The sequence below is a fragment of the Corythoichthys intestinalis genome, chromosome 15 (genome assembly GCF_030265065.1).
Source record: "Corythoichthys intestinalis isolate RoL2023-P3 chromosome 15, ASM3026506v1, whole genome shotgun sequence".
NCBI classification, from domain to species: Eukaryota; Metazoa; Chordata; class Actinopteri; order Syngnathiformes; family Syngnathidae; genus Corythoichthys; species Corythoichthys intestinalis.
Genome location: NC_080409.1, coordinates 30,106,301 through 30,124,114, shown reverse-complemented (window position 1 = coordinate 30,124,114; position 17,814 = coordinate 30,106,301). Strand labels below are relative to the sequence as shown.

Below are 17,814 nucleotides of genomic sequence, written 5' to 3'. Positions count from 1 at the left end.
GACGTTAAAATATTTGACGCAATTAACGCAGATGACCCGCTCAGACAGATTTAAATGACAGTACAGTGAAACGCTCACTTGTTGTGTTTTATGGAGTTTTGCCGCCCTTTGCTGGCGCTTGGGTGCAACTGATTTTATAGGCTTCAGCACCCATGAGCATTGTGTAAGTAATTATTGACATCAACAATGGTGAGATCCTAGTTTATTTTTTGATTGAAAATTTTACAAATTTTATTAAAACGAAAACATTAACAGGGGTTTTGATATAAAATTTCTATAACTTGAACTTACATTTATCTTTTAAGAACTACAAGTCTTTCTATCCATGGATCGCTTTAACAGAATGTTAATAATGTTAATGCCATCTTGTTGATTTATTGTTATAATGAACAAATACAGTCCTTATGTGCCGTATGTTGAATGTATATATCCATCTTGTGTCTTGTCTTTCCATTCCCACAATAACTTACAGAAAAATATGGCATATTTTATAGATTAATTACGATTAATTAATTTTTAAGCTGTAATTAACTCAATTAAAAATTGTAATCGTTTGACAGCCCTAATATATATATATATATATATATACAGTGGGGAGAAGAAGTATTTGATACACTGCCAATGGGAAAACCCATTGGCAGTGTATCAAATACTTCTTCTCCCCACTGTATATATATAAATATACAATATTCTGATATCTTTGGATTATTTTTTAACTCACTGCCATTAACAGTTAAAGACATCAAATCCATTTAAACTAGGAAGACTGGCATTGAGTGATCATGTTTCACTGGCGTTGACAGTGATAGAAGTCCAATCCAATTTGACTGAGGGGTCTGAGAGACACTGCCAGCCCCACAGTCAAATTAGATGGGACGTCTATTGCCGTCAATGGCAGCTAATGAGTCAGTACTGAAAACAAAACAAAAAAAATAAATCAATCTGAATTCCATTGTATTCAGATGTTTTTGGTGATTACCTTCCCAAATAACTGTCATGTTGCTCTTTTCACAATCATGGGAAATGATAGCCAAAATGATCATTAAAAGTCAGTTTTATGATACAGCATTAAAAAGTTTCATCAATGGCAGCCAGTAGTTTAAATGAGTTCCCTATAAAGGCTTGATTATGCCTTAATAATAAAGCACACAGTATGTCGAAGAAAATACAATTATAAAATGATAGATTTACACTTATTGTAATTTACATGTAGTTTTTTATTAAAAAAATAAATTCATAAATACATCGCCCAAAAAAAAAATATATAAATAGAAAAACATTTTTAACCACATACTCATATTAGCATGTAAAAGTTCACTCCTCGATCAAATGAAAAAATATATAATCACAGATTTTAAAAAACATGAAAGACATGAATATCTGAAGATATTTCAAGTATAATGAGGATACGCGGCACGGAAGATAGAATAAATGAAAAATAAAAAATTACTGTGTCATCTTTAGTATCTCGAATATTCTGCTTGAGGACCTCTCATGCTTATCATTTAGTGTCTTCTGCCCCTGCCACTTTCTCAGAGGCCAGTTTCACTTCTCTTAGAGTCAAAGGTTTTTGTACGCCTCTGAATCACTGTGTGTACGCTCCGCTATCATAATAGCCAAGACAGTAGTAATCGGCCACGTCTTCGGCCTGGACACCACTGATGGTCAGAGTGTAGTCGGAGCCAGATTTTTGGCCACTGAATCGAGATGGTGTTCCAGAGAAGCGCTCATCTGCAGCGTAGATGAGCAGTTTTGGAGGCTGCCCAGGTTTCACTTGGTACCAACTGAGAGCCCAACCAATGTCTGAACTCCCCTTGGCGTCGATGGTCACCGTCCCTCCGAGAGAGACAGACTTAAATCTGTCTGTCTGCCTCAGGAAAGACTCACCGAACAATCCTGAAAGAAACGACACAAAGTATAGTGGTGAAGTTAGCAAAAAACTGGCAGTTTGTTGATTGTCTCGTACATTCTTCCAGTAACATTTAAAAGTCTCACCCGGGATCAACAGAGTCCAAAGGACAAGCACGAATGCAGGCGACCACATTCTGAATCGGATGCAAGTGGACTTTGTGTGTAGGTGGTCGTACAGACTTATGAAGAAGCAGCGGAGCGGCCAAGCGCAGTACCTCATGCAAATAAAGCTGAAGGCGCACCTGCCTTTGTGAAAGTGAGAGGCTACCGCTTCCTGTTTTTTGGGACTTTTTGGACCTCTTCACATCAATCTGAGGCTATTGGTCTTTCTGTATTTCGCAGAAAATAGACGTATAGTGGACACCTGGACACTTGGAACATCCATATTCAGTGGTGACCAGTCGCACAAGACCCTCAACTGACTTTACACATATCAATGGAGAGGAACCATCCGCGGAACGCCGCCGATGAACAGCTGACGAGGTTCTTGCACTGCCATCTCACCGCTTTGCATCACCGTGGTACAGTTTCGGCGGAGGAACCAAGCTCATCCTCGGCTGTAAGTAACCATTATTTCATTAATTTTTGTGTTCTTATGTTGTTTTATACCAAAAATTCCATGTTTTCCATCCACTTTTTTGACAGTCATTAACATCCACATTTCTCAACCAATTCATAACATTTAAAATGATTAGCCTATTACATCTCTGCTCCTACTTTAGAGAGGAAAAAAAAGACATTGTCATAATGGAACAAATTGAACAAATTTATTTCTAGATCAGAAGCGTCAAACTCATCTTTGTTAGGGGCCACATTATAGTAATGGTTTCTTTCGAAGTGTCATTATGTCTGCTAAGCCATATAAAAATTTAACTCATTGCCTGCCTGCCATTGACGGCAACAGACGCCCAATCCATTTTGACTGGGAGCGATCAATGGTTGGCAGCCCTCCCGGTCAAAATGGATTTGACGTCTGTTGCCGTCGAGGGCAGAGAAACTAGGGCTGTCATGATTAACTATTTCACGCATGAATTATGTATTTTTTATTTCTTAAATGTTTTTATTACGGTTAGATAAGACGGGTCTCAAACCTCGGACCCTGGGACCAAGTATAGTCTGTGGGACAATATTTTGTAGAGCCCATTTGACATCCAATTGTAGTGTTAGTGTTGCCGCACGTCTTTTGCGAAGGCCATTAAAAATATATATTTAAATAATTTAAAATTAAATGAATGAATGAATCGAAAGATCCATTTTGGGAAAATAAAATAGTAAATAAAAAGGAATAATTAAAAAAAAAAACCCGCAAACTAAAAAATTGCCACGAGTAATAAAAAAAAAAATCTGTATAAATAATTATAAATCAAATCAATTAGAAAATATAAAACTTCCAAACAATAAATTCAAACAAATTGTAATATATTAATAAAAATTAATAAGAATGCAGTCATGAATTTACATAAGTGTTGTTCGTGTGTATTTTGCGCTGGGAGAATTCAACAATTTTTGTTCTGCTTTGTTTCATAAATATCTTTTGACCTCACATTGCTGAACTCTTTGTCCGCCATTGACGGCAATAGACGTTTAACTGAGAAAGTCTTTGAAGCTCAAAAATGAGGATTTAGAAAGTTTAAGAATCTTCAGCAATGTCTCGAAACGTTGTTTCAACTATCAATATATTTGTGGATTAGACGATTAATCTTGGTATCCCTTGTTGGCAGATGTATTGGTCCATAACAAAAATTGGATAAAAAAAGGCCTTAAGAACATACTGTAGCTTTATTCTAAAACATTTTTTGTATGTGGCAAAAGGTTTTGGGCTTCCATATGACATGGACACAGAAATATCTTTCATTTTTTTGGCATCATTTTTTAAACATCGTGTTGCGTTCTTGTCCTGATCCTGTCCTGTCCACACAGCGGGTGAGGTGCGTCGGCCCACGCTGACTGTCTTCCCCCCCTCAAGAGAGCAGCTGCAGTCGGGCAGTGCCACAGCCGCCTGCGTGGCCAGCGGGGGCTTCCCCTCAACCTGGACCCTGGGCTGGAAGGTGGGCGGCGCCTCCAGTGCCTCGGGGGTATCGCACAGCCTTCCAGAAGAGGCAGGAGGGGACGGTCTTTACCGCTGGACCAGCACCTTGATCCTCCCTGCTGACCAGTGGAGCAAAGCCCTGCCGGTGAGCTGCGAGGCCAGTCTGGAAGGACACAACCCTGTCACGCAAACCCTGCCGGACCCGGGACACTGCTGAGAGAGTGTTACCGTTAGGTTGAAGCATTGTGAAATAAAATGTATGCGTATCAACAACAGTCTGTCGCACGTGCTTATTGAACATTTGAAAAAGAAACTTGGGTAACAAGAAAAATTACTGCTCAGCTCTAGTTTGGCAGTAAAGACAATATAACAATAACACAGTGTTTGTGACATGTAGCCTACAGTCCTTGACAAAAGTCTTATCCATTTTGTTGAAACAATTGCTAATAATAACCCGACTTTTAATTATTCAATTGGTTTCAGAAATGGCTCATATGAAAGCTAAGACCCTCCCAAATGATGTTGAATGTACAAAAAATATATTTGTTTCACTGAAAAAAGTTTTATCAGTTAATGAAGACATAAAGGTCAAATTTTGGCAAGACAAAAGTTTTGTCGCCTACACAAAGTAGTATGAAAATTGAACAAGAAATGTACTTCAAATACAAAAATATGTTACATAACATTAGCGAATTAAGTAGTGGTGCTGTGGGATCCACATTTAATATTTTGTATCACTTTCATGGGCTTCGGCATGGATTCATACAATTTATTGATGAAGTCATCAGGAACATAAAAGAAAGCAGTCTTGCATGCCTCCCAGGGTTCATCGACATTCTTGGATTTCGTCTTCCATGCTTCCTCTTTCATCCTACCCCAGACGTGCTCAATGATGTTCATGTCTGGTGACTGGGCTGGCCAGTCAGGATCTTGATCTTCTTTGCCTTGAGGAACTTTGAGGTAGAGATTGAAGTATGCGATGGAGAACCATCCTGCTGCAGAATTTGTCCCTTTTTATGGTTAGGAATATAAGAGGCAGCTAAGATTTGTTTATATTTCAGACTATTTATGTTGCCTTCCACCCTGCAGATCTTTCGCACACCCCCATACCGGATGTAACCTCAGACCATGATTTTGCCACCACCAAACTTCACTGATTTCTGAGTGAATCTCGGATCCATGCGGGCTCCAGTAGGTCTCCTGCAATATCTGTGGCGACTGTGGTGTAATTCAATGGAAGATTCATCTGAAAAATCCACCTTTTGCCACTTTTCCAGCGTCCATCCTTTTGACAGGCTGTGGGCCTTGGCAAAAGCCACATGGTTTTTTAATTGTCTGCACCCTGAGAGATCTGCAGGGTGAAATATCAACAAATCTTAGCTGCCTTTTACATTCCTAACCATAAAAAGGGACAAATTCTGCAGCAGGATGGTGCTCCATTGCATACCTTAAACTCCACCTCAAAGTTCCTCAAGGCAAAGAACATCAAGATCCTCCAGGACTGGCCAGCCCGGTCACCAGACATGAACATCAATGAGCATGTCTGGGGTAGGCTGAAAGAGGAAGCATGGAAGACGAAACCCAAGAATGTTGATGAACCCTGGGAGGCATGCAAGACTACTTTCTTTGATGTTCCTAATGACTTCATCAATAAATTGCATGAATCCTTGCCAAAGCCCATGGAAGTCATACAAAATATTAAATTTGGATCTCACAGCACCACTACTTAATTCGCTTATGTTATATAACACATTTTTGTATTTGAAGTACATTTTTTGTTCAATTTTCACACTACTTTCTGTAGGCGACAAAACTTTTGCTTTGCCAAAATTTGACCTTTATGTCTTCACTAAATGATAAATCTTTTTTCAGTGAAACAATAATATTTTTGTACATTCAACATCATTTGAGAGGGTCTTAGCTTTCATATGAGCCATTTTTAAAACCAATTAAATAATTAAAAGTCAGGTTATTAGCAATTGTTTCTACAAAATGGATAAGCGACAAGACTTTTGCCAGGGACTGTATATTTAGTTTTTCCTTGAATAAGAAGAATAGCTTCATTGATGAAATCTTAATATGCTTTACATATACAGCACATACAGTAAATACAGATAAACAACTATCTCTTGAAAAAAAAAGTACAGTACAAGTATTGACGTAAAACGTCATAAAAATCGTTTCATCTTGAAAATTACAGTAAGTGTAATTAAAAATTAAGATTGAATAAAATAAGATAGAATTATATTCACCATGCCTTAGGTGTATATATTGCATATGAAATGTTATTTTATTGTATCATTGGTGTCCAAACTACGGCCTGCGGGCCAACTGCGGCTTTTGGCTCAGTGTTTATTGGTCCGAAGCAAATTAAAAAATATATCATTTAATATGTCATGGACAAGAAGTTTAAATTAGACTACTACATTCCGTTGTACTTCTCAGCTTTTACACTAGATTAAACCAGATGGAACTCCATTAGCTCAGGTGTCGAAAGCTGACAACATGTTGAAATTAATGTAACAAACTGTAGAATTTCAATACTGTATTTAGTTTTATGTAAATAAATTGAAAAAAAATCCAATGTGATAAATTAGGCTATCTTGATTGGAATTTTCTTGAAATTTTTGCTCTCGCTGGACATTTTCTGCTAATTTTGTTTCCATTGAGTAAATATATACAGATGCATTTTCACAATATTATGATATTTTGGGATTATTTTGTGAACTCACTGCCATTAACAGTTAGAGACATCGAATCCATTTCAACTGGGAAGACTGGCATTGAGTAATCATGTTTCACTGGCATTGACGGCGATAGACATCCAATCCAATTTGACTCAGGGGCCTGGGAGCCACTGCCAGCCATGCAGTCAAATTAGATGGGACGTCTATTGCCGTCAATGGCAGCCAATGAGTCAGTACTTAAAAATAAAAATAAAAATGAATCTGAATTGTATTGTACTTTGAAGTTTTTGGTGCTTACCTGACCAAATAACTGTCATGTTGCTCTTTTCACAATCATGGGAAATGATAGCCAAAATTATCATTAAAAAGCAGGTTTATGGAAACAGCATTAAAAAGTTTCGTCAATGGCAGCCAATGGTTTAAATGAGTCCCCTATAAAGGCTTAATTATGCCTTAATAATAAAGCACACAGTATGGAAAAGAAAATACAATTATAAAATGATAGATTCACACTTATGTTAATTTACATTTAGTTTTTATTAAAAAAATAAATTCATAAATACATCGCCCCCCCCCCCCAAAAAAAAATATAATAACATTTTTAACCACATACTCATATTAACATGTAAAAGTTTACTCCTCGATCAAATGAAAACATATAATCACAGATATAAAAAAAAAAACACAAAAAAAAAAAAAACATGAAAGATGAATTTCTGAAGTTATTTCAAATAAAATGAGGCACGGAAGATGAATGAATGAAAAATATAAAAATACTGTGTCATCTTTAGTATCTCGAATATTCTGCTTGAGGACCGCTCATGCTTATCATTTAGTGTCTTCTGCCCCTGCCACTTTCTCAGAGGCCAGTTTCACTTCTCTCAGAGTCAAAGGTTTTTGTACGCCTCTGAATCACTGTGTGAACACTCCACCGCCATGATTGCCGAGACAGTAGTAATCGGCCACGTCTTCGGCCTGGACACCACTGATGGTCAGAGTGTAGTCAGAGCCAGATTGTTGGCCACTGAATCTAGAAGGCGTTCCAGAGAAGAGAGCATCTGCAGCGTAGATGAGCAGTTTTGGAGGCTGCCCAGGTTTCACTTGGTACCAACTGAGATCCCAACCAATGTCTGAACTCCCCTTGGCGCCGATGGTCACCGTCCCGCCGAGAGAGACGGACTTAAATCTGTCTGTCTGCCTAAGGAAAGACTCACCGAACAATCCTGAAAGAAACGACACAAAGTATTGTGGTGAAGTCAGCAAAGAACTGGCAGTAAGTTGATTTTCTCGTACGTTCTTCCAGTAACATTTAAAAGTCTCACCTGGGATCAACAGAGTCCAAAGGACGAGCACCAATGCAGGCGACCACATTCTGAATCGGATGCAAGTGGACTTTGTGTGTAGGTGGTCGTACAGACTTATGAAGAAGCAGCGGAGCGGCCAAGCGCAGTACCTCATGCAAATAAAGCTGAAGGCGCACCTGCCTTTGTGAAAGTGAGAGGCTACCGTTTCCTGTTTTTTGGGACTTTTTGGACCCCTTCACATCAATCTAAGGCTATTGGTCTTTCTGTATTTCGCAAAAAATAGACGTATAGTGGACACCTAGACACTTGGAACATCCATATTCAGTAGTGACCAGTCCCACAAGACCCTCAACTGACTTTACACATACCGATGGAGAGGAACCGTCCGCGAAATGTCGGCGATGAACAGGTGACGAGGTTTTTGCACTGCCATCTCACCGCTTTGCATCACCGTGGTACAGTTTCGGCGGAGGAACCAAGCTCATCCTCGGCTGTAAGTAACCATCATTTCATTAATTTTTGTGTTCTTATGTTGTTTTGTACCAAAAATTCCATGTTTTCCATCCACTTTTTTGACAGTCATTAAGATCCACGTTTCTCAACCAATTCATAACATTTAAAATGATTAGCCTATTACATCTGTGCTCTTACTTTAGAGAGGAAAAAAAAACCCATTGTCATAATGGAACAAATTGAACAAATTTATTTCAAGATCAGAAGCGTCAAACTCATCTTTGTTAGGGGCCACATTGTCGTAATGTTTTCTTTCGAAGTGTCATTATGTCTGCTAAGCCATATAAATATTTAACTCATTGCCTGCCTGCCATTGACGGCAAAAGACGCCCAATCCATTTTGACTGGGAGCGATCAATGGTTGCCAGCCGTCCCGGTCAAAATGGATTTGACATCTGTTGCCGTCGAGGGCAGAGAAACTATGGCTGTCATGATTAACTATTTCACGCACAAATTATGTTTTTTTTTTTCTTAAATGTTTTTATTACTGTACATTCATATACGACGGGTCTCAAACCTCGGACCCTGGGACCAAGTATAGTCTGTGGGACAATATTTTGTAGAGCCCATTTGACATCCAATTGTAGTGTTAGTGTTGCTGCACGTCTTTTGCGAAGGCCATTAAAAAATATACTTAAATAATTTAAAATTAAATGAATGAATTAATTGAAAGATCAATTTTGGGAAAATAAAATAGTAAATAAAAAGGAATAATAACCCCCCCCCCCCCCCCCCCCCGCAAACTAAAAAATTGCCACGAGTAATTAAAAAAAAATTCTGTATTAATAATTATAAATCAAATCAATTAGAAAATACAAAACTTCCAAACAATAAATTCAAACAAATTGTAATATATTAATAAAAATTAATAAGAATGCAGTCATGAATTTACATAAGTGTTGTTCGTGTGTATTTTGTGCTGGGAGAATTCAAAAATTTTTGTTCTGCTTTGTTTCATAAATATCTTGTGACCTCACATTGCTGAACTCTTTGTCCGCCATTGACGGGAATAGACGTCCAATTCAACTGAGAAAGTCTTTGAAGCTCAAAAATGAGGATTTAGAAAGTTTAAGAATCTTCAACAATGTCTCGAAACGTTGTATGATCAACTATCAATATATTTGTGGATTAGACGATTCATCTTGGTAGCCCTTGTTGGCAGATGTATTGGTCCATAACAAAAATTGGATAAAAAAAGACCTTAAGAACATACTGTAGCTTTATTGTAAAACATTTTTTATATGTGGCAATGGGTTTTGGGCTTCCATATGACATGGACACAGAAATATCTTTCATTTTTTTGGCATCATTTTTTAAACATCGTGTTGTGTTCTTGTCCTAATCCTGTCCTGTCCACACAGCGGGTGAGGTGCGTCGGCCCACGCTGACTGTCTTCCCGCCCTCAAGAGAGCAGCTGCAGTCGGGCAGTGCCACAGCCGCCTGCGTGGCCAGCGGGGGCTTCCCCTCAACCTGGACCCTGGGCTGGAAGGTGGGCGGCGCCTCCAGTGCCTCGGGGGTATCGCACAGCCTCCCAGAAGAGGCAGGAGGGGACGGTCTTTACCGCTGGACCAGCACCTTGATCCTCCCTGCTGACCAGTGGAGCAAAGCTCTGCCGGTGAGCTGCGAGGCCAGTCTGGAAGGACACAACCCTGTCACGCAAACCCTGCCGGACCCAGGACACTGCTGAGAGAGTGTTACCGTTAAGTTGAAGCATTGTGAAATAAAATGTATGAATATCAACAACAGTCTATAGCACGTGCTTATTGAACATTTGAAAAAGGAAATTGGGTAACAAGAAAAATTATTGCTCAGCTCTAGTTAGGCAGAAAAGACAATATAACAATAACACAGTGTTTGTGACATGTAGCCTTTATTTAGTTTGCCCTTGAGTAAGAAGAATAGCCTCATTGAAAACATCTTAATATGCTTTACATACAGTACATACAGTAAATACAGATAAACAACTATCACTTGAAAAACAAAAAAAAGTACAAGCATTGACGTAAAACGTCATAAAAATGGTTTGATCTTGAAAATGACAGTAAGTGTAATTTAATTAAAAATTAAGAGTGGATAAAATAAAATAGAATTATATTCACCATGCATTAGGTAGATATTGCATACAAAATGTTCTTTTATAGTATCATCGGTGTCCAAACTACGGCCTGCAGGCCAACTGCGGCTCTCGGAACAGTTTTTATTTGTCTTCAGCAAATTAAAAAATATATCATTTAATATGTCATGGACAAGAAGTTCAAATTTAGACTAAATTCTGTTGCATTTCTCAGCTTTTACACTACATTAAACTAGATGGAACTCCATTATCTCAGGGGTCGAAAGCTGGCAACATGTTGAAATTAATGTAACATACTGTAGAATTTCAATACCGTATTTAGTTTTATATAAATAAATTTATATTGAAAAAAAATCCAATGTGATGAATTAGGCTATTTTGATTGGAATTTTCTTGAAAGTTTTGCTCCCGCTGGACATTTTATGCTAATTTTGTTTCCGTTGTGTAAATATATACAGTATAACAATATTATGATATTTTCGGATTATTTTGTGAACTCACTGCCATTAACAGTTAAAGACATCCAAATCCATTTCAACTGGGAAGATTGGCATTGAGTGATCATGTTTCACTGGCATTGTTGGCGATAGACGTCAAATCCAATTTGACTGAGGAGTGTGGGAGCCACTGCCAGCCCCGCAGTCAAATTAGATGGAACGTCTATTGCCAACAATGGCAGCCAATGAGTTGGTACTTAAAAATAAAAATACTAAATTAATCTGAATTCCATTGTAATCAGAGATTTTTGGTGCTTACTTTACCTAATAACTGCCATGTTGCTCTTTTCACAATCAAGTGAAATAATAGCCAAAATTATCATTAAAATGCAGTTTTATGGAAACAGCATTAAAAAGTTTCATCAATGGCAGCCAATGGTTTAAATGAGTTCCCTATAAAGGCTTAATTATGCCTTAATAATAAAGCACACAGTATGTAAAAGAAAATATCAATTATAAACTGTAGTTTTTATTAAAAAATAAATACATAAATACCCCCCCCCAAAAAATATATATAATAAAAATTTTAACCCTATACTCATATTAACATTCAAAAGTTCACTCCTTGAGCAAATGAAGACATACATAATCACAGATTTAAAAAACAAAACAAAACACGAAAGACATGAATTTCTGAAGTTATTTCAAATAAAATGAGGACACACAGCACAAAAGATGAATGACTGAAAAATATAAAAATACTGTGTCATCTTTAGTATCTTGAATATTCTGCTTGAGGACCTCTCATGCTTATCATTTAGTGTCTTCTGCCCCATCCACCTTGTCAGAGGCCAGTTTCACTTCTCTCAAAGTCAAAAGTTTTTGTACGCCTCTAAATCACTGTGTGTACGCTCCGCCGGCATGATAGCCAAGACAGTAGTAATCGGCCACGTCTTCGGCCTGGACACCATTAATGGTCAGGGTGTAGTCGGAACCGGATCGTTGGCCACTGAATCGAGATGGCGTTCCAGAGGCGAGACTATCTGCCAAGTAGATGAGCAGTTTTGGAGGCTGCCCAGGTTTCAGTTGGTACCAACTGAGACGCCAATCAATGTCTGAACTCCCCTTGGCGCCGATGGTCACCGTCCCTCCGAGAGAGACGGGCTTGATTCTGTCCGTTTGCCTTAGAAAAGAAGCACCTGAGCATCCTGAAATAAGATGGTTGTCATAAATGAAAGAAACTTCCACTGAAATGAAAAATCAGTGACAAACATACGTAGGACGTTTACTTTATTCAAAGAGTCTTACCCTGAATCAGCAGAGCCCAAAGAACAAGTACGTGTACGGAAGACCACATCCTGACTCAGGTTGCGAGTGGCGTGTGTGTGAAGAAAGTTCTGCAGACTTATGAAGATGTAGCGGAGAAGCCAAGCGCAGAGACACATGCAAATAAAGCTGCCAGTGCACCTGTCTTTGTGAAAGTTAGTGGTCATCACTTCCTTTTTTTTTTCTTTTTTTTAATTTGTGTGAGAATATCGGAAGCGCAAATACAGTGTTAAGTGAAAATGAGCCCACTTGGTGCCATTTTCAAGCCAACAAAAAATATGGCAGCTAAGAACATAACCCAGAACCAGTAATTACTCAAAACTCAGATTAAAAAAACCCCCAAAACAAAACAATAGAGTTCATCAAAGACAAACGACTGTGGCTAATACTATAAACAGTAAGTTTGGCTACGCTTAAATGCAACAAAAATTCGGAAAGGTCATAATGATAGCACGTTTGTATAGTGCCCAAGTTAGCAAAAGTTGCACATATGATCTCCATACATACAGTGAAGAGCAGAAGTATTTGCACCCCTGGTGATTTTGCAAGTCAACCCACTTAGAAAATAGGTAGAGATCTGAAATTTCAATAATAGATGCATTTCTACTCATACAGAAAAGGATCTTTAAAAAAATGGAGAAATCACATTGTAGTTTTTTTTTTAAAAAGAATTTATAATTTACTGGGGTTCATAAGTATTGGAACCCCTGAGAATCAGCAATAATTATGACACTCAAAGATTTGTCAGTCTACCTTAAAAAAAAGTCCACCTTTACCCATTGAGTAACCACTCACCACCTGTTTGAGTTCAATATTGTCACCTGTGCACCCCACAGTCAGTCATCATCCAACTGCTACCATGGACAAGACCAGAGAGCTTTTGAAAGACACCAGAGAAATGATTGTTGAGCTCCACAAAGCTGGAAAAGGCTCTGGGGCAATTGGAAAGCAGCTTGGTGAGAATAAATCAACAGTGTCAGCAATTTTTAGAAAATGGAAAAGGCTAAACATGACTCATAATCTACAGTGTATCTCAAAAGTGAGTACACCCCTTGCATTTCTGCAGATATTTAAGTACAGTGGGGCAAATAAGTATTTAGTCAACCACCAATTGTGCAAGTTCTCCTACTTGATTAGAGAGGCCTGTAATTGTCAATATGGGTAAACATCAACCATGAGAGACAGAATGTGAAGAAAAAACCCCAGAAAATCACATTGTTTGATTTTTAAAGAATTTATTTGCAAATTAGAGTGGAAAATAGGTATTTGGTTAGCTACAAACAAGCAAGATTTCTGGCTGTCAAAGAGGTCTAACTTCTTCTAATGAGGTCTAACGAGGTTCCACTCGTTACCTGTATTAATGGCACCTGTTTTAACTCATTATCGGTATAAAAGACAACTGTCCACAAGCTCAGTCAGTCACACTCCAATCTCCACTATGGCCAAGACCAAAGAGCTGTCGAAGGACACCAGAGACAAAATTGTAGACCTGCACCAGGCTGGGAAGACTGAATCTGCAATAGGTAAAACACTTGGTGTAAAGAAATCAACTGTGGGAGCAATTATTAGAAAATGGAAGACATACAAGACCACTGATAATCTCCCTCGATCTGGGCTCCATGCAAGATCTCACCGCGTGGCGTCAAAATGATAACAAGAACGGTGAGCAAAAATCCCAGAACCACACGGGGGGACCTAGTGAATGACCTACAGAGAGCTGGGACCACAGTAACAAAGGCTACTATCAGTAACACAATGGGCCGCCAGAGACTCAAATCCTGCACTGCCAGATGTGTCCCCTTGCTGAAGCTAGTACACGTTCAGGCCCGTCTGCGGTTCGCAAGAGAGCATTTGGATGATCCAGAAGAGGACTGGAAGAATGTGTTATGGTCAGATGAAACCAAAATAGAACTTTTTGGTAGAAACACAGGTTCTCGTGTTTGGAGGAGAAAGAATACTGAATTGCATCCGAAGAACACCATACCCACTATGAAGCATGGGGATGGAAACATCATGCTTTGGGGCTGTTTTTCTGCAAAGGGACCAGGACGACTGATCTGTGTAAAGGAAAGAATGAATGGGGCCATTTATTGAGAGATTTTGAGTGAGAATCTCCTTCCATCAGCAAGGGCATTGAAGATGAGACATGCCTGGGTCTTTCAGTATGACAATGATCCCAAACACACAGCCAGGGCAACAAAGGAGTGGCTTCGTAAGAAGCATTTCAAGGTCCTGGAGTGGCCTAGCCAGTCTCCAGATCTCAACCCCATAGAAAATCTGTGGAGGGAGTTGAAAGTCCGTGTTGCCCAACGACAGCCCCAAAACATCACTGCACTATAGGAGATCTGCATGGAGGAATGGGCCAAAATACTAGCTATAGTGTGTGAAAAGCTAGTGAAGGGTTACAGAAAATGTTTGGCCTCCGTTATTGCCAACAAAGGGTACATAACAAAGTACTGGTTTTAACTTTTGGAATTGACCAAATACTTATTTTCCACTATGATTTGCAAATAAATTCTTTAAAAATCAAACAATGTGATTTTCTGGGTTTTTTTCTTCACATTCTGTCTCTCATGGTTGAGGTTTACCCATGTTGACAATTACAGGCCTCTCTAATATTTCCAAGTGGGAGAACTTGCACAATTAGTGGTTGACTAAATACTTATTTGCCCCACTGTATATCTTTTCATGGGACAACACTGACAAAATGACACTTTGACACAATCACAAGTAGTCTGTGTGAAGCTTATACAATAGAGTTAATTTATTTTCCCCTCAAAATAACTCAAAATTTAGCCATTAATATCTAAACCCCTGGCAACAAAAGTGACAACACCCCTTAGAAAAAACGTACATCCGTAAATGTCCAAATTTGAGTTTCCCTCCAAAATGTCATTTGACTCGTTACAGTCGTGCTGTCAGCATTGCTGCAGAGATTGAAGAGGTGGGGGGGTCAGCCTGTTAGTGCTCAGACCATTCGCCGCACTCTACATCAAATTGGTGTGCATGGCTGTCACCCCAGCAGGAAGCCTCTTCCAAAGACGGTACACAAGAAAGTCCGCCCGTCTCATCAGACCATAGGACATGGTTCCAGTAATCCGTGTGCTTTGATGACATGTCTTCAGCAAACTGTTTGCAGGCTTTCTTGTGTTACGTCTTCAGAAGAGGCTTCCTCCTGGGGTGACAGCCATGCACACCAATTTGATGTAGAGTGCGGCGTATGGTCTGAGCACTCAATGTGGACATTTAGGGATGTACGTTTTTTCAAAGGGGTGTACTCACTTTTGTTGCTAGGGGTTTAGACATTAATGGTTATATTTTAAGGGAAAATAAATTACCTCTATTATATAAGCTGCACACAGACTACTTTTCATTGTGTCAAAGTGTCATTTTGTCAGTGTTGTCCCATGAAAAGATATACAGTGGTACCTCTACATACGAAGTTAATCCGTTCCAGGACCTTGTTTGTAAGTCGAAATGGTCGTATGTCGAGCAGGATTTTCCCATAGGAATACATTATAATTCCATTAATTCGTTCCACAGCCCAAAAACCTTCACTAAATCCTTAAAAAATACTGCTGGTACTATTACAAATGGCAGTTACACATAGCAAAACAAATAAATTATAAATCAATATATATATAATAATAATAATAATAATTCCTGTATTAATGTAACAAATCGGGTTCTAATGTGGCGGACGTTTTTTGCTGACCCTGAACGCACCGCGGTGCTGACGTGCCAGAGGCAGACCGGTGAGCTTGAGTTTCACTTTCACTTTGAATGTTTTCTTAACACCGTCAATTGCGGCAGACAGAAGGTGTTTTTGTTTTGAATAAGTTGTGAAATAAATGATAAAAACGTGGCGAAGTTGGCGATTTCTCTGGAGATGTTACCACAATAAGAATTGTCAGCTTAACTTATAAAGACTGGCGAACGATGGTCGGAGGAGGACCGTGGAGATGTACTGTATTGTTGAGCCATTTCACGGATGCCCACCCTACGCTCATATTTTTCTGTCATTTGCATCTTCATTTAGAAGGTAAGCGTCAACTTTTTCCTTGTTTCACCACCTGTACCAACCTTTTCTGAAACCAGTGTTGATTTGTCACACAAGAAAATCCGCCGTGCATTCGTCTGCGGTGCTGCCATTGTCGTCGTATTTCGAGCATATCGTCGGATGTAGAAACAAATGGCGAGTCAAATTTTACGTCGGATGTCGAAAAGTTCGTGTGTCGAAGCGATCGTATGTAGAGGTACCACTGTACTTAATTATCTGCAGAAATGTGAGGGGTGTACTCACTTTTGTGATACACTGTATGAGTCCCAGTAAGCAGACACGGCGCTCTGCATACGCATAACACACACTGCGCGTAGGGCACCAACTCTGCCTGAAGGGGCACAAAAAATCAAGTTTGTAAAAAATCCTAAAAAATAGTAATTGTACTAATAACAATATATACAGTGCCTTGCAAAAGTATTCGGCCCCCTTGAACCTTGCAACCTTTCGCCATATTTCAGGCTTCAAACATAAAGATATAAAATTTTCATTTTTTGTCAAGAATCAACAACAAGTGGGACACAATCGTGAAGTGGAACAAAATTTATTGGATAATTTAAACTTTTTTAACAAATAAAAAACTGAAAAGTGGGGCGTGCAATATTATTCGGCCCCCTTGCGTTAATACTTTGTAGCGCCACCTTTTGCTCCAATTACAGCTGCAAGTCGCTTGGGGTAGGTATGTTTCTATCAGTTTTGCACATCGAGAGACTGACATTCTTGCCCATTCTTCCTTGCAAAACAGCTCGAGCTCAGTGAGGTTGGATGGAGAGTGTTTGTGAACAGCAGTCTTCAGCTCTTTCCACAGATTCTCGATTGGATTCAGGTCTGGACTTTGACTTGGCCATTCTAACACCTGGATACGTTTATTTTTGAACCATTCCATTGTAGATTTGGCTTTATGTTTTGGATCATTGTCCTGTTGGAAGATAAATCTCCGTCCCAGTCTCAGGTCTTGTGCAGATACCAACAGGTTTTCTTCCAGAATGTTCCTGTATTTGGCTGCATCCATCTTCCCGTCAATTTTAACCATCTTCCCTGTCCCTGCTGAAGAAAAGCAGGCCCAAACCATGATGCTGCCACCACCATGTTTGACAGTGGGGATGGTGTGTTCAGGGTGATGAGCTGTGTTGCTTTTACGCCAAACATATTGTTTTGCATTGTGGCCAAAAAGTTCAATTTTGGTTTCATCTGACCAGAGCACCTTCTTCCTCCTTCCTCCTCCTTCCATTTCAATATGATGGCTTGCACAGTGCTCCTTGAGATGTTTAAAGCTTGGGAAATCTTTTTGTATCCAAATCCGGCTTTAAACTTCTCCACAACAGTATCTCGGACCTGCCTGGTGTGTTCCTTGGTTTTCATAATGCTCTCTGCACTTTAAACAGAACCCTGAGACTATCACAGAGCAGGTGCATTAATACGGAGACTTGATTACACACAGGTGGAGTCTATCATCATCGGTCATTTAGGACA

General features: G+C 39.2%; 5 gene segments (V, D, J or C); 2 read left to right on the top strand and 3 right to left on the bottom strand.

Annotated features, from left to right (window-relative positions):
• Positions 1-1,371: 1,371 nt before the first annotated feature.
• On the bottom strand, positions 1,372-2,055 carry LOC130931018 (Ig kappa chain V region 3547-like). The segment is given in 2 exon segments: positions 1,372-1,896; positions 1,996-2,055. Coding segments are annotated over 2 exon segments (360 nt in total).
• A 292-nt stretch (positions 2,056-2,347) lies between these two features.
• On the top strand, positions 2,348-4,161 carry LOC130930701 (Ig kappa-b4 chain C region-like). The segment is given in 3 exon segments: positions 2,348-2,394; positions 2,439-2,470; positions 3,832-4,161. Coding segments are annotated over 3 exon segments (405 nt in total).
• A 3,110-nt stretch (positions 4,162-7,271) lies between these two features.
• On the bottom strand, positions 7,272-8,006 carry LOC130931000 (Ig kappa chain V region 3547-like). The segment is given in 2 exon segments: positions 7,272-7,850; positions 7,950-8,006. Coding segments are annotated over 2 exon segments (360 nt in total).
• Positions 8,007-8,008: 2 nt separating this feature from the next.
• LOC130930699 (Ig kappa-b4 chain C region-like) lies at positions 8,009-10,165 on the top strand. The segment is given in 3 exon segments: positions 8,009-8,027; positions 8,341-8,424; positions 9,806-10,165. Coding segments are annotated over 3 exon segments (429 nt in total).
• Positions 10,166-11,552: 1,387 nt separating this feature from the next.
• On the bottom strand, positions 11,553-12,387 carry LOC130931233 (Ig kappa chain V region 3381-like). The segment is given in 2 exon segments: positions 11,553-12,163; positions 12,264-12,387. Coding segments are annotated over 2 exon segments (360 nt in total).
• Positions 12,388-17,814: the final 5,427 nt, after the last annotated feature.